Here is a 14,441-nt window from a genome sequence, read left to right on the forward strand (position 1 = left end):
GTACTATGTTCTCTACTTTCTTGGCACAACATGGCATCCAACATTTGTTATCTTGTCCTCACACACCCGAACAAAATGGGTGTGCTGACCGCAAACACAGGCATCTTGTGGAAACTGCCCGGACTCTTTTTGCCGCATCTAAAGTTCCTCACTTCTATTGGGTTGATGTTTTTGCAGTTGCAATCTATCTCATTAACAGGTTACCGACTCTATCTTGGCCCTCACCTTGTGAGTCTCTTTTCAAGAAATTGCCGTGTTATAGCACACTCAGAGTTTTTGGTTGCCTCTGTTTTCCATGGTTAAAGCCGTATACTTCTTCTAAGTTGGATGCTAAGAGCAAGCCTTGTGTTTTCTTGGGTTATAGTCTCAATCATAAGGGATACAAATGCCTTGATTCGGTTACAGGAAGACTCTACATCTCTCAGCATGTTCTCTTTGATGAAAGCACTTTTCCATATTATGATCTTTCCGCTTCCTCCACTTCTTCCCCATTAACACCTACAAGTCCATCCTCTGCTTTTCCATCTTCCTTAACTTTTACATCCCTTACTCCAACCTCACCATCATCTCATTTTTCTGGAACATCCTCCTCACCTCATCCCACTGCACCACCACCACCTCCCCATTCCTCTATAAACAATCACCCTATGCAAACCCGATCTAAGTCTGGTATTTACAAACCTAAAGCTTTTACTGCCACAAATCATCCTCTTCTCTCTCATTTGTCTCTGGATTATATTCCTACAACCTATCTCCAAGCCTCTAAACACCCACATTGGTGCCAAGCAATGCAGGAAGAATTCAATGCTCTTCTTCATACTCAAACATGGTCCCTGGTTCCATATCATTCTTTATAGAACATAGTCGGCTGCAAATGGGTGTTTCGCATCAAACAAAAACCCGATGGCTCCATAGATCACTACAAGGCTCGGTTGGTTACCAAGGGCTTTCACCAGCAGGAAGGTCTCGATTACACTGAAACGTTTAGCCCTGTGGCTAAACCTGTGACAATCCGAATCTTACTCACCCTAGCTGCTCAATTTGATTGGTTTTTTTAACCAACTTGATGTCAGTAATGCATTCTTGCATGGCACTCTTTCTGAATCTGTGTTTATGCAACAACCACCCGGCTTTGAAGACTCTACCAAGCCCCATCATGTGTGTCAGCTTCATAAATCGTTATATGGTCTGAAACAAGCTCCCCGAACTTGGTATGATAAGTTACATGCTGCCCTTGCTTCTCTTGGCTTTGTTGGTTCTCAAAGTGACCACTCTTTGTTTGTCAAAAAGGACAACTCCTTGGTCTTTGTTCTAGTGTATGTGGACGATATTTTGGTTACTGGGCCTTCTTCTGTTGATTGTCAACATGTGATCACACAGCTCAGCAATCTGTTTCCTATTAAGGATCTTGGTCCTTTACACTATTTTCTTGGTCTCGAGGTAAAGCGATCTTCTACTGGCATTTTCCTCTCCCAAACTAAATATATTCTGGATTTGCTTACCAAAGCCAAAATGGTTGGTGCAAAACCCTGCAACACACCACTGAGCACTTCAAAGATTGATCATGATTCTTCTCTTCTTGAAAATGCTTCTGAGTATCGGTCCTTGATGGGTGCTCTTCAATATCTCACATGGACAAGGTCGGATCTTAGTTTCGCTGTCAATCTTGTATGCCAGTTCATGCACACTCCCAAAGTATCTAACTTCCAAGCTGTCAAGCAAATACTACGATATCTTAAGGGCATCATTGATCACGGTTTCTCAAAGTGCTCATCTTTTCCATCTATCAAGGCCTTTTCCGATGCTGACTGGGCTGGTTGTGAGTTAGATAGGCGATCCACTGGCGGTTACTGCATCTTTCTGGGTAATTCTCTCATTAGTTGGGGTGCTAAAAAGCAACCCACTGTTGCTCGTTCCTCTACCGAGGCAAAGTATCGATCCCTTGCAAACACTGCTTCTGAGATCACTTGGCTTTGTCAATTACTTGCTGACATTGGCTATTGTCTGCCTTGTTCTCCTCAACTTTGGTGTGATAACGTATCTACTATATCCCTTGCCAAGAATCCTATTTTTCATGCTCGGACCAAGCATGTCGAGATTGATTATCATTACATCCGTGAAAAGGTGGTTGCCAAGCATATCTCCCTTCACTACATCTGCTCCCAAGACCAAGTAGCTGATATATGTACAAAATCCTTATCTGCAGCATGATTTTTGTTTCTCAGAGACAAACTTCAACTTCGGGTCCCTCAGTCTCGTTTGAGGGGGGATATTAAGGGTAATATTGTAAATACACTATCAAGGGATAATACTTAGAGGTTAAGGAAAGTTGTTAGTTGTTATGATTTAGTCTACACAACTTGTATATATACTTTCAGATTGTAATCTTATTCAATAGAGTGAAATAAAAAAATATTTTCTCAATATCCACTCCTAATACCACCGAGGTCTTTTATAATAAAACCCACACCTAGAGAAAGGTCAAGTGAGGATAAAATTGATGATGTTGGTAGTGAACCGTGCTTGGGCCTGAAAAGTTTAGAGCAAGTCCACCGGAGTGGACATTGCCCAGCACACAGTCCAAAAAACAGCCCAGCACCCTGTCCATTACCTCCAACCCGTGCAACAGCCTGGGGCCCAGCCCATGCTGGTCTCTGGGCCAGCTCAAAACTGACTGACCAAGAAGCTGGGCAAGTGGCCACGTGGCAACTCCCTGGCTCTTGGATTTGAATATTTTTCAAATCCAACGGTCCAGATTAATTAACTATATTAAAAATTATTAAAAATTATAAAAAAATACAGAAAAATTATTAAAAAATACAGAAAATTAAAAAAAAAAAAGAAAATTTTTAAAAATGTTATTTTTTTTCTATAAATAATAAAGTTTGTGGTTGAAGAATAAAGTGTATTTGATGAGTTTATGTAATTTCATTTTAGTGTGTTTTTTTTTATAGTTTATTTGATGAGTTTATGTAATTTTATTTTAGTGTGTTTTTTTTAAGTTTATTTGATGAATATGTAATTTTATTTTAGTGTGTATTTTTTTTAAGTTTATTTGAAATTTTATCCGAAATTGGTTAAAAATCTTATCCGAAATAAACTTAAAAAAAAAAACCACACCAAATAAATGCGCTGGGTGCCAGCGCATTTTTTTAGGGATGGAGATGCCTTGGCCTATTACTGTTCACTCCAGTCTATTACTGTTCACTTGAGTGGATAAATGCGCTGGGTGCTGGCGCAAAGTCCTTAGGGGTGGACTTGCTCTTATCACATCTTCAGTTTGATATTTCTTATTAATAATATAACGTCATGGTGTAACGGTGGTAGTCTTTCTCCAATTTTGTAGCCAATAGTCCAAGTTTTTCTGTGATATGCTCATAATAATGTGGGAATGAGCCAAAGGCATTCATTTCTGAATGATGGGAGAAATCCCCTTCACTACAACTTACAAAAGTTGTAACTTACAAGGGCAAACCAACTTCCGAACAACTAAGGCTTTTGATCTTGCGGCGCATAACGGTTTACAGGTAGACGTGCATTTATGAAAGTTTGTAAAAATTTGACAATGACTAAACCGTTAAGAGATTTCTCCAAACCAGTAAGCAACCAAAAAAATATGAGCGGGAGAGGAGAAGCATCTCAGATTCATTCATATGAGGCTCGTTGTAAAAGCTATCCTTTTGCACTGATTGATAGGTTCTCAAGGATAGGAATGTAATGGTCAATCACTATCCGCACCCATGCTACTGTTTTTGTAGTTTAAATCAGCTCAATTTGTTATTCATGCATCCACAAAAGATGATGGTTTCCTCCATGCATGGTAACAATGGTAGTGTGTCACGTGGTTGGGCGTGTGGGACAAGCTAATAACACGTTCTCTTGCTGATACAAGGAGGAACATATTAATAAAAAAGCACAGAGAATTTGTATGTATTTGTGGAGAAAACAACTTACATAACATAAGTATACTGTCATTATGACGTCTTGTGTCAATAATACAACGTCATGTGAAAAGAAACTTATCTAAATCATGATATTATTTCCAAAAAACACTACATTAACAATGTATTCGTGCTATAAAAGTCCAATGTTTGTGAGAGGATGTGGTGTCAAAGAAGCACCCATTTGCCCTACTGAAGTTTTATAATTTCTTTTTGTTAGGGGGTTTCTGTTAGTCAAAAACCCAAAGATAAGGAGGGCTAAGGCGGCTCCCATACGCATCCTTCATTATCAAGTTAGGTCTTTTTATAGGGCCTCTTATTTTGGTCACATCTCCAACGGATGATTATTCTTTCTTAAATTTTCGTTTATGGTTGCATTCCTTAATGTCTACTCCAATGGCCAAAGCGAACCAGCTAATCATACATAATGCATGGAAATCAATCATACGATTTTCCAGCCAATAATAGATAAGGAAAACAAAGAGTGTTAGAGTTAGCAAGATTAAATACAAAGAGTGTTAGAGTTAGCAAGATTAAATAAGGAAGAAGATAAGCCTAGCTGCCCATGGAGTCCACCCAAGCTGCCAGAAATAACCAGATTCTTTAAGGAGTGAATGAAAAACTTTAACAAACGCCTTCTAAACTTAGTACCGTTTTGAACTTTTAATTTGTTTTTGAGCTCTTAATTTTTAAAAACGTGTCAATGTATTTGACTTTTAACCAAATTTATCATTCGTGTATATATTTTCGTATATTGAAATATAAAAAACTAACAAAAAATGTGATGAAGTTGATAGTAAAAACAAATTATCTAGGAATCCTGAATACGGTTTGATTGTTTAAGTGGACAAATAGTTAATAGAGCATAGCTAGTGAGAGGGTTTTTTTTTTGGATGTGATATTCACACACCTCATTTTACTTCTCACACACCTTTTTAATTTTTGGCTGTCGGATCGGATGAATTGAAAAAGATCAACGGACAGAAATTATCAAGGGATGTGTGAGAAGTAAAATGAGGTGTGTGGATAACACATCCTTTTTTTTTTTCTTCCCAAGAGATGAACCATAAAAAATGGTTAGGGTAGAAAAGGTTTGTTTGTTGAACCACTTCGCAAGTCACTAGCCAGCCAATTGGCTCTCTAGTCTAAACTGCGTCATTTCACGTGGTGTATAAGATGATGAGATCCCCTAAACCCAAAAAATCAAATACATGGTACTGATGAAATGTAAAACCATTCAAGCATGGTGACATCAAATTCATAACTGGTTTCTGTTGAAACATTAGGGGTCCCACAGAATATAAACATTGAGTTTATCTGAGAAAATTGTAATGTTCGTTCTTCTTTTTCAAAGTTTATTTTGTTCCTTTCTTCACTGGACCTTTTTTTTTCCTTGGTTAGGTAAAGAGTTGTGTTAATTGGGATTATATATTCTCATGTACTAGAAAGTTGTATATACTTGCATAAATAAATTTTTTTATTTGAATCATTGACTTTTCTTAATTTCTTACTATAGCATTTGTCTACACACTTTGTGTGTATAAACACATTTTTTTAGAAAATGAGAAGGGGAGAGGGAGAGAGAGAGAGAGAGAGAGAGAGAGAGAGAGAGAGAGAGAGAGAGAGAGAGAGAGAGAGAACGTGGGGGGGGGAATGAGAGGTTTTTTTTTTGTTTGTTTTTTTTATTTTTATAAATATTGGAGATATTTTAACATCACCTGTAGGTGAGGCTTCAATAAAAAAAGTAAAATTTGGACTTGTGAAATTACATTATTGCCCATCATTTTTTTTGTGTGATAGAAAACTAAATAGCATTTTCACCATCTTTTGGTTGACAAAGAGGGTTTCATTAATTAATAGAGATACGCATGCATGATGCTTATATCCAATTAATTTGTTGTATATACTTGTTCTTATCGGAAGAAAGATTTTATGGACATTGATGGTTTAGTATTGATAGGGAAAGGGAAGTGGTTTTCGTATTCAGTCTCTGTTTACACTCCAAAATAATTAGAGGTATAAATATGTCTAAATAATGTTGTATTTTAGAGTGATGCTAGGGAGACTAAATTTGTAAACTAAATGACATTAAAGTTGATGATTGAATTATTACTTGAATGTTGATAAACGTGCTTATTTCTTGTTGATGATACATCATTTAGTTTACAAATTTAATCTCCTAGCATTACTCTGTACTTTATTCTCATTTATTTCTAATTTAATCTGCATTTACTACCATGTGAGAAATACAAAAATATATAATTCTCATATTTCAATCTTTAATCCAATTCGTGGAGAAGATTTTCAGCGTATTGTGAACACACCCGTATAATATAAGTGGTTGGGAATTATTTTTTTTCAATTTCCTTCTTGTCCATTTTATGTATCGGCCCTGAATAATATAATTATATAGTTCTCCACGCCACAGTATATTTTCAGCTTATCTGTCACGTATCAAATCCTAATTAGTAATTAAGCACTACTATTATCTATCTATATAAATATCGGATATTGACCATGATTAACAAACGAACAAAAAATTGCTACCGCTTGTCCACACAGAACTGTAAATGCGTTTTAAATTCTACATGCATTAACATTTAGACATTTTGAACGCATCTGTGTCTTCAGTGTAGCATAAACAGGCAAATATTTAAAGAAAGAAGTAGTTTGGACCAGTTAATAATCTACAGTACATATTTTGTATCCATGTTCATGTAGATCGGTCGATCGAGTATTTTAAGTTAGCGCATGGTACTAAACTACCACTCTATATATAATTTGCATGTATATATATATATATATATATATATATATATATATATAGAAAGAGAAGGCAAAAGAGTGAAGTTTATATAATTCAAAATTGTCGTTTTCTTGTTATGATTTCAAAAGAAAAAACAACAAAACCACCCACATAGTGTGATTGTACGTATAATATAATGTTGATGTTGGGTTAAGTTCGAAGCATATTAAGCCATTGACTGTACAAACTCACAAGAACAAAATAAAGGAAAGAAGAAGACAAATGGTTTTGTTTCATCGATCGCTGGTAGAGACTTGAAATCGTAGTAGCTGGTCACGAGATTGACTTCCTTTTAGGTCTCGTGTAGTAGTATGCACAAGCAAAAGTCACGAGAGCAAATAAAAAACTTCTGCTCCCTCCAATTCCTTTTTGTGAATAATTATAACTTGGAAGGACGAAACACTGCATTGTTAGGGCAGAAAAGCTTCCAAGAAGCAAATTCTTTGTCCTTTATAACCATTTCTCCTAATTATTTTACCCAAAAAAACTAGGAAAAATCACACTGGTATGTATACATATATATTTTTCACATTTGTTTCTGTTGTAAAATTATATAGAGTCAAGTAACTGAACCAGATTATCAAGACCACGGGTCCTTTCATTTGGCAACAGAATCTGAAATTTATTCAATTCTGTTGAATATTGCATAACCATTCTCCACATTCCCTGTAAATATTTTGTTTTTTCTTTTTTCAAATTAACTTCTGTGATAAATTAAAGAAAAAATAAAGTAGATTCTCTCGTCCGTGATCCCAACATTTCTTAAATACTTATGGTAAATATTCTTCAATTATTTTATGTCTCCTTTTGCCCATTTTGCTTCATGGTTATGGCTCATATACTTTTCTACTGCTTATACCTCCTTACCCTAAGTGACCATCCAGTGCCGACTGCGTGTTGCACTGACAGACTCCTGCCTCCACTCTCTCTCTCTCTCTCTCTCTCTCTCTCTCTCTCTCTCTTTTTTTGTCGATCACTATCTTTCTCTCTCCCCTTTTTTCTGTTTTGGTTAGCTTCAAAGTTCATAATCTGATCGTCTACGTGGAAATTCAATCATGAAAAACCTCTCCTCTCCCTAAACCATCCTCCAAACGCAACCTTCTTAAAATTCTCTCTATAAATACACACATACCAAACCTTTCACTCACAAGAAACACAATACCCAAAATATCACAAGGAAAAAAAAAGGAAAAGTATACTCAATATTCCATTTTTTTCAGATATGGCATACAATATTGCCAAACTTCTCTCACTTTTTTCTCTTCTGTTCTTATTTTCTTCCCTCTGCAACATTGCAGTTGTGCATGCTCGTCCGCCCTTCGCCTGCGACCCTCGAAACCCGATAACGAGAACGTTGAAGTTCTGCCGGGTGAGGGTGCCAATCAACGATAGGGTTCACGACTTGATCGGACGGCTGACATTGCAGGAGAAGATCAGGCTGTTGGTGAACAATGCCATTGACGTGCCTAGGCTTGGCATCCAGGGCTACGAGTGGTGGTCTGAGGCACTTCATGGTGTGTCCAATGTGGGACCTGGAACCAAGTTTGGTGGGACCTTTCTTGGGGCCACTAGCTTCCCTCAAGTCATCACCACCGCTGCTTCCTTCAACGAGTCGCTCTGGGAGGAAATCGGACGGGTGAGGATTCTTTCTTTTTCTTTTGTTTACTTTTTTCCGCAGTATAAAACTAAGCTTCAAGTACTATTCATTTTAACGAAAAACTATATTTTTACATTAAAAATCAATCCCCTTTATTTTATCATTATCGGTGAAACTCAAAATTTTCAAATTCATTTCATTAGTTTTCCTAAACTTTAGAATAGAAAATAGAAGGCAAACTTTTTTTTCTTTTTTTTTTAATGTATTAACCATCACTTTGGACCTATAGCCTATAGGCTATAACTCTTTTATCTCCAATCATGTGATCAAAATTGTCATATCTGTTATACCTTGATACTAAATTATTAGTGTAGACCAGTACTCGTGTAAATTATATATACCTGACATATTATGCTATTATACATTATTTAATAAGATAAGCGATTTGCTACCATCCGATTTTGATTAATTGTCTGACAAATATAGTGTGATAAACTTTCGGTGAGAGAAGGGTTTTGTGATTTATATTAAATAATTTAACATTTTAAGGAAATAGGGGTGAAATTTGCATGGTACATGTAACATAGTGGTACATGGCACGTGCATTGGAAATTCGATGAGCTACCTAAATTCAACATCCCTTCATGAATTGGACAATATTGGCGGCAAAGGATATTGACTAGCAAAGCCAGATTAAGCCTTAAAAACCATGATGATTCCATGAAACAAACAACACAAACGATATTTTCAGTAGCTAATTATTGTGGTTGTTGCTCTTGTTTATTTTTCTTTTCAAGACATGATTGAAATTGTTTACTAAATATGCACGCAGACGTATATAGTTGAACTATATATAAAATGCCCAATAAAACATGCTTCAATTTAAGTATTAGTTTATAATAGTCTCACAGATAATTCTTAGTTACGAGTCGCATTAGTCATGTTATGACAAATTTCATTAGTAGCTAACCCAAAATCAAAATGGCATCGATGAAGCAAATATGAGTTTAGTTAAGTTGATTAAAGTAACGTGATCTTCCATCTGCACCCAAATTCAACTCTCTCTATCTATGATTACATAAATTTAGTCTAAAATGTTACTTGTAAAAGAAAAAACAAAAGCACAGATGGGTGCAAACCGTCGATGAATTCAACTGGGCAAGTTGCCATCACAAATTTGATGAAATTTTTACTTTTTGCACCCCCTTTTGGGACCCATCTTAGACTCTTAGCTTCTAAAATTGTTATCTTGGATTATATAGTATATACATACACCCCTTATTACATGTACGAAATATTGGACCACTTTCTTGTTGTGGCAAAACCGGAAAATAAATTAATAAAGTTCCTTTGTCGATCAATATTTTCCTAATTGAAAGCCTACTCATTTTCTTTTATTTAAAAAAAATGAAGGGAAATTAAATTATGTGGTCATATAATTTTTTGTAATTGAATAGGTTGTGTCTGATGAAGCAAGAGCAATGTACAACGGGGGTGCGGCTGGACTAACATTTTGGAGCCCAAATGTGAACATATTTCGTGACCCGAGATGGGGTAGAGGGCAAGAGACTCCTGGGGAAGACCCTGTCTTGGCTGCCAAGTATGGTGCTAGGTATGTCAAGGGCCTCCAAGGTGATGGTGCTGGCAATCGCCTTAAGGTTGCTGCATGCTGCAAACATTACACTGCCTATGATCTCGATAACTGGAACGGTGTTGATCGCTTCCACTTCAATGCTAGGGTAACAAAATCTTAATCTAGCTTGTCATTTCATATTTAAGCATATTCACATGTATGACATGTTACGTTGTCATTGCACCAACCTAGACGTAATCAATATTTTGAATTGACAGTTTGACGTCATAATTAACATATTAGATTGTCAGACGAAACAACGTTTTCGTATATATATGTAGAGTGTGTATAAAATGTTTTATGTGTGACATGTGCAGGTTAGCAAGCAAGACTTGGAAGACACATATGATGTGCCCTTCAGAGCCTGTGTGGTAGATGGGAATGTTGCTAGTGTTATGTGCTCCTACAACCAGGTCAATGGAAAGCCTACTTGTGCTGACCCTAATCTCCTCAAGGGCACAATTCGCGGCCAATGGAGACTCAATGGGTGAGTCTCATTGATTTGAACTAATGATATATAATTCCCTTAATTTGTATTTGTAGCCTTTAATATCGTTTAAGCTTTCGGTGTACGTGCCCAAATAGGTATATTGTCTCGGATTGTGACTCAGTTGGTGTTTATTATGACGACCAACATTACACCAAGACACCAGAAGAAGCAGCAGCAGACGCAATTAAAGCAGGTGATTAGCGGTTTAACCGTGCGCGTGCATGAAAGATAAAGTTATGAGAATCTAAACCCAAATTTGTAAACTGTAGGTTTGGATTTGGATTGTGGGCCGTTCCTCGCCATCCATACGGAGGCGGCCGTGAGGACGGGCCTAGTAAATGAGATTGACATTAACTACGCATTGGCTAATACGATCACGGTCCAAATGAGATTGGGCATGTTCGATGGCGAACCGTCCACTCAGAGATATGGAAACCTAGGCCCAGCAGATGTGTGCAAAATGTCCAGCAATGAGCTAGCCCTGGAAGCTGCCAGGCAAGGCATTGTTCTGCTTGAAAACCGTGGGAATTCGTTGCCCCTCTCAACCACGCGTCATCGTACCGTCGCAGTAATCGGGCCCAATTCTGATGTTACTGAAACAATGATTGGAAATTATGCTGGTAAGTCTACTAAAAATGTAAAACTGTACATATATATATTGTCAATTTAGGCCAATTTCTTAGCAAAGATTTAAAATTTGATCCATTGGATATTTTTGTAATTGTATGTAGGAGTTGCATGTGGTTACACTACGCCACTACAAGGAATTGCGAGGTACACAAGGACCATACACCAAGCTGGGTGCTCAAATGTTCATTGCAATGGAAACCAACTAATTGGTGCTGCTGAGGTTGCAGCAAGACAGGCTGATGCAACTGTCTTAGTAATAGGCCTTGACCAATCAATCGAAGCAGAGTTCAGAGACCGGACCAACCTCCTCTTACCCGGACACCAACAGGAGCTGGTGTCCATGGTGGCTAGGGCTTCTAGAGGACCAACCATATTGGTCATAATGTCTGGTAGCCCTATTGATGTTACGTTCGCAAAAAATGACCCGCGCATTGGAGCCATTATTTGGGTTGGGTATCCTGGTCAAGCTGGAGGAACTGCCATTGCCGATGTTTTGTTTGGCACTACGAACCCAAGTAATACTCGAACAAATGAGAAACTTATATTTATGACCGTCACGCTGCCACGTGATATTGATTAATTATGTTTTGTTTGTGTAGGTGGAAAGCTCCCTATGACATGGTACCCTCAAAACTATGTGGCCAAATTGCCAATGACAGACATGGCCATGAGAGCAAACCCAGCAAGAGGCTACCCTGGCAGGACCTACAGATTCTACAAAGGCCCAGTTGTCTTCCCATTTGGGCTGGGCCTAAGCTACACCAGATTCTCCTACACACTAGCACAGGGGCCCACACTGGTCTCGGTCCCACTCACTAGCCTCGTTGCCGCCAAAAACACAACCATGCTGAACAACAACGGCGTCCGAGTCAGCCACATAAACTGCGACTCACTCTCACTCGACATCCATGTTGACATCAAAAACACCGGAACCATGGACGGGACCCACACTCTTCTGGTGTTCGTGACCCCACCGGCAGAAAAATGGGCCCCCAACAAGCAACTAGTGGGCTTTCACAAGGTCCATATCGTGGCCGGGTCGGAGAGACGGGTTAGGGTTGGCGTCCACCTGTGCAAGCACCTGAGCATCGTTGACAAATTTGGGATCCGGAGAATCCCATTGGGCGAACACAAACTGGAAATTGGTGACTTGAAGCATCATGTTTCTGTTGAAGCAAATTTAGGAGAGATTAAGTTCTAATTAGGAGCTATCAAAAAATTGGTAGTCACCCCAAAATGTTACGGGATTAGCATTTAATTATCAATTAGTTACTTCTAGTCTTCCTTTTCGAAGTCACAGAATAGGAAAGAAAAAGGAAAATTCTACTGTACAAGTAAAGGAAAGACTATCCAAAAGACAGAATATTGATTAATGAGCCGTAAGGTTTTAATAAAATAGTAATTTTGAATCTCATGTGTTGCTATACTACACAATCAAAATGTTGTAATTTGCAATTTGAAGAGTACGAACTCTAAATCAAGCATATACTCTTAATCATCATCTTATCTACTCTCATCAGTAGGCTAACATGTAACGTATTTGTTTGAATGCATTCAAAATGGCTAAAGCGGAAGAGACTTCTTCAAGAAGGAAAATAAATTAATGCTTGATAGATACAAACAATGCAAGGTTGGTTTGTAGTTATAATCAAAAGTAGGTACACGTTATCCTGTTTTTTTTTCTTCATTGTAATAAATTGAAGTTGTTGGGTTAATTATCTTTTCTTTTTGTTCTAATGGATTTTCCTGCCAAAAGAAGAGAATCCGTGAAAGAAACAAGCTGAAATTCATGAGGTGAAAACAAATTTGATTTTCATCTCAGGTGCAATGTTCTACCCGACAAACTCATCCAGCTCACCTTCAATATTATGGTGAATTCTCAGATCAATCCCACAACGACTATACTTGCCTTTTACGTGACTATGACAACACATGTTCAGGTTTTTGGAGTTATATTAAGAAAGACTGGAATAAAACAATAACACGAAAAGAGTTAAAAATTAGACTACGTATCAATATGAACAAACCCACTACAAACGAACACAATTTTAATAAACTGAAACGGAAGAATGTCATGATGTCTACACCCAAAGAGACTGTTGTGGCTAACTTACTTTTAAACTGAATAATAAAGCATTATATTTATGAAGAACTAACCTTAACCATAACAGGTAATGAATACCGAATCCCAAACCCACAAAACACCCAAATTAATAAATAAAAACCTAAAAAAAATACTAATATTTTCCAACAAAAACAAAAAGTAACACACAACTTACCAAGCAAGACCCATCATAGCAAATTGAATCATTGCGAGGCCTAAATTAGATCCAAAGTTGGATGGAAACTACTCATGACTCAACCCTCAAATGCTTGAAGGATCCAAAGTCTGAGGTATCCTACATTTCGAAAAAGAAGCCTAATTCCTAGTGAGACCTGAAAATACGAAAGGTATTTGAGTCCACCCATGACCATAGTCAATGACACACCTTCTCTTAACCATTGGTATATTGGTTTTGTTAGTAGTTTGATTTGTTTTATTTTATCTTGCTTTCTATCATTTGTTTCACTAATTTTGACCACACAAAACTATCATTTGTTTCACTCAGAACCTTACACACATGGTGGAGCCACATTAAGGCCTGACCTGACCTCCTCAACATGCTATGATGTATCTACATTTGTTTCACTAATTTTGAGGGGTCCCTTGATAACTATAAATTTATATATAGAAATATTTTTGTTGTGAAAATAATAATTTTCTTTTTAATTTTGATTTTTGTATTAGAGATAGAGAAAATACATGAGAGATGTGAGGGATATAGAAGAGTGTATTCCGATTAATCTCTAAACGTTTGAAATTTAAGAAAAGACACCTAAACCTCCTTAGGCGTCTACCTAACCCACCTAGGTCGCCACTCATGCTTAGACAAAAAATTGATAGCTTTTGTTTTGGATTTTATTTTTGTTCAATAAATTGTAAGAGACTTGTTAATTACTTGTATGAACACTCATTACATACTTGTTTCCCATATTTCAATATGTTACTTTGATTTATATGTCATTTTATATTGCAATTTATGTATTTTAATATAATATGGATTTTTAAATATAAATAGGCACTTATTTATACTATATATAATAAATTTACTTATTTTTGCCTAGGTCCCGGCCGACTAGCACCTAGTATCTTTTAGATATTCACACACATAATGATAATTAAAACAAAAAACTATTTTAAGTTGTATTAAATAAATGAACGGTTCATGATGAATATGTTACTTGGTACTTATATTGTCTTTTTGTTTCATACATTTACATAACTAAGTAATCTCCAATTTAAA

At 36.9% G+C, this 14,441-nt stretch overlaps 2 protein-coding genes across 2 annotated transcripts; both read left to right on the plus strand.

Annotated features, from left to right (window-relative positions):
* The first annotated feature begins 826 nt into the window (after nucleotides 1–826).
* On the plus strand, nucleotides 827–2,211 carry LOC126595243 (uncharacterized mitochondrial protein AtMg00810-like). Its single transcript, XM_050261606.1, has 2 exons — nucleotides 827–963; nucleotides 1,074–2,211. Exons 1-2 carry the CDS (start codon nucleotides 827–829, stop codon nucleotides 2,209–2,211), a joined length of 1,275 nt encoding a protein of 424 aa, XP_050117563.1.
* Nucleotides 2,212–7,661: 5,450 nt separating this feature from the next.
* Nucleotides 7,662–12,506, plus strand: LOC126595194 (putative beta-D-xylosidase). Its single transcript, XM_050261570.1, has 7 exons — nucleotides 7,662–8,383; nucleotides 9,802–10,083; nucleotides 10,295–10,464; nucleotides 10,563–10,660; nucleotides 10,737–11,087; nucleotides 11,199–11,612; nucleotides 11,697–12,506. Exons 1-7 carry the CDS (start codon nucleotides 7,970–7,972, stop codon nucleotides 12,296–12,298), a joined length of 2,331 nt encoding a protein of 776 aa, XP_050117527.1. The 5' UTR covers nucleotides 7,662–7,969; the 3' UTR covers nucleotides 12,299–12,506.
* Nucleotides 12,507–14,441: the final 1,935 nt, after the last annotated feature.

The sequence above is a fragment of the Malus sylvestris genome, chromosome 13 (assembly GCF_916048215.2).
Source record: "Malus sylvestris chromosome 13, drMalSylv7.2, whole genome shotgun sequence".
Lineage (NCBI taxonomy): Eukaryota > Viridiplantae > Streptophyta > Magnoliopsida > Rosales > Rosaceae > Malus > Malus sylvestris.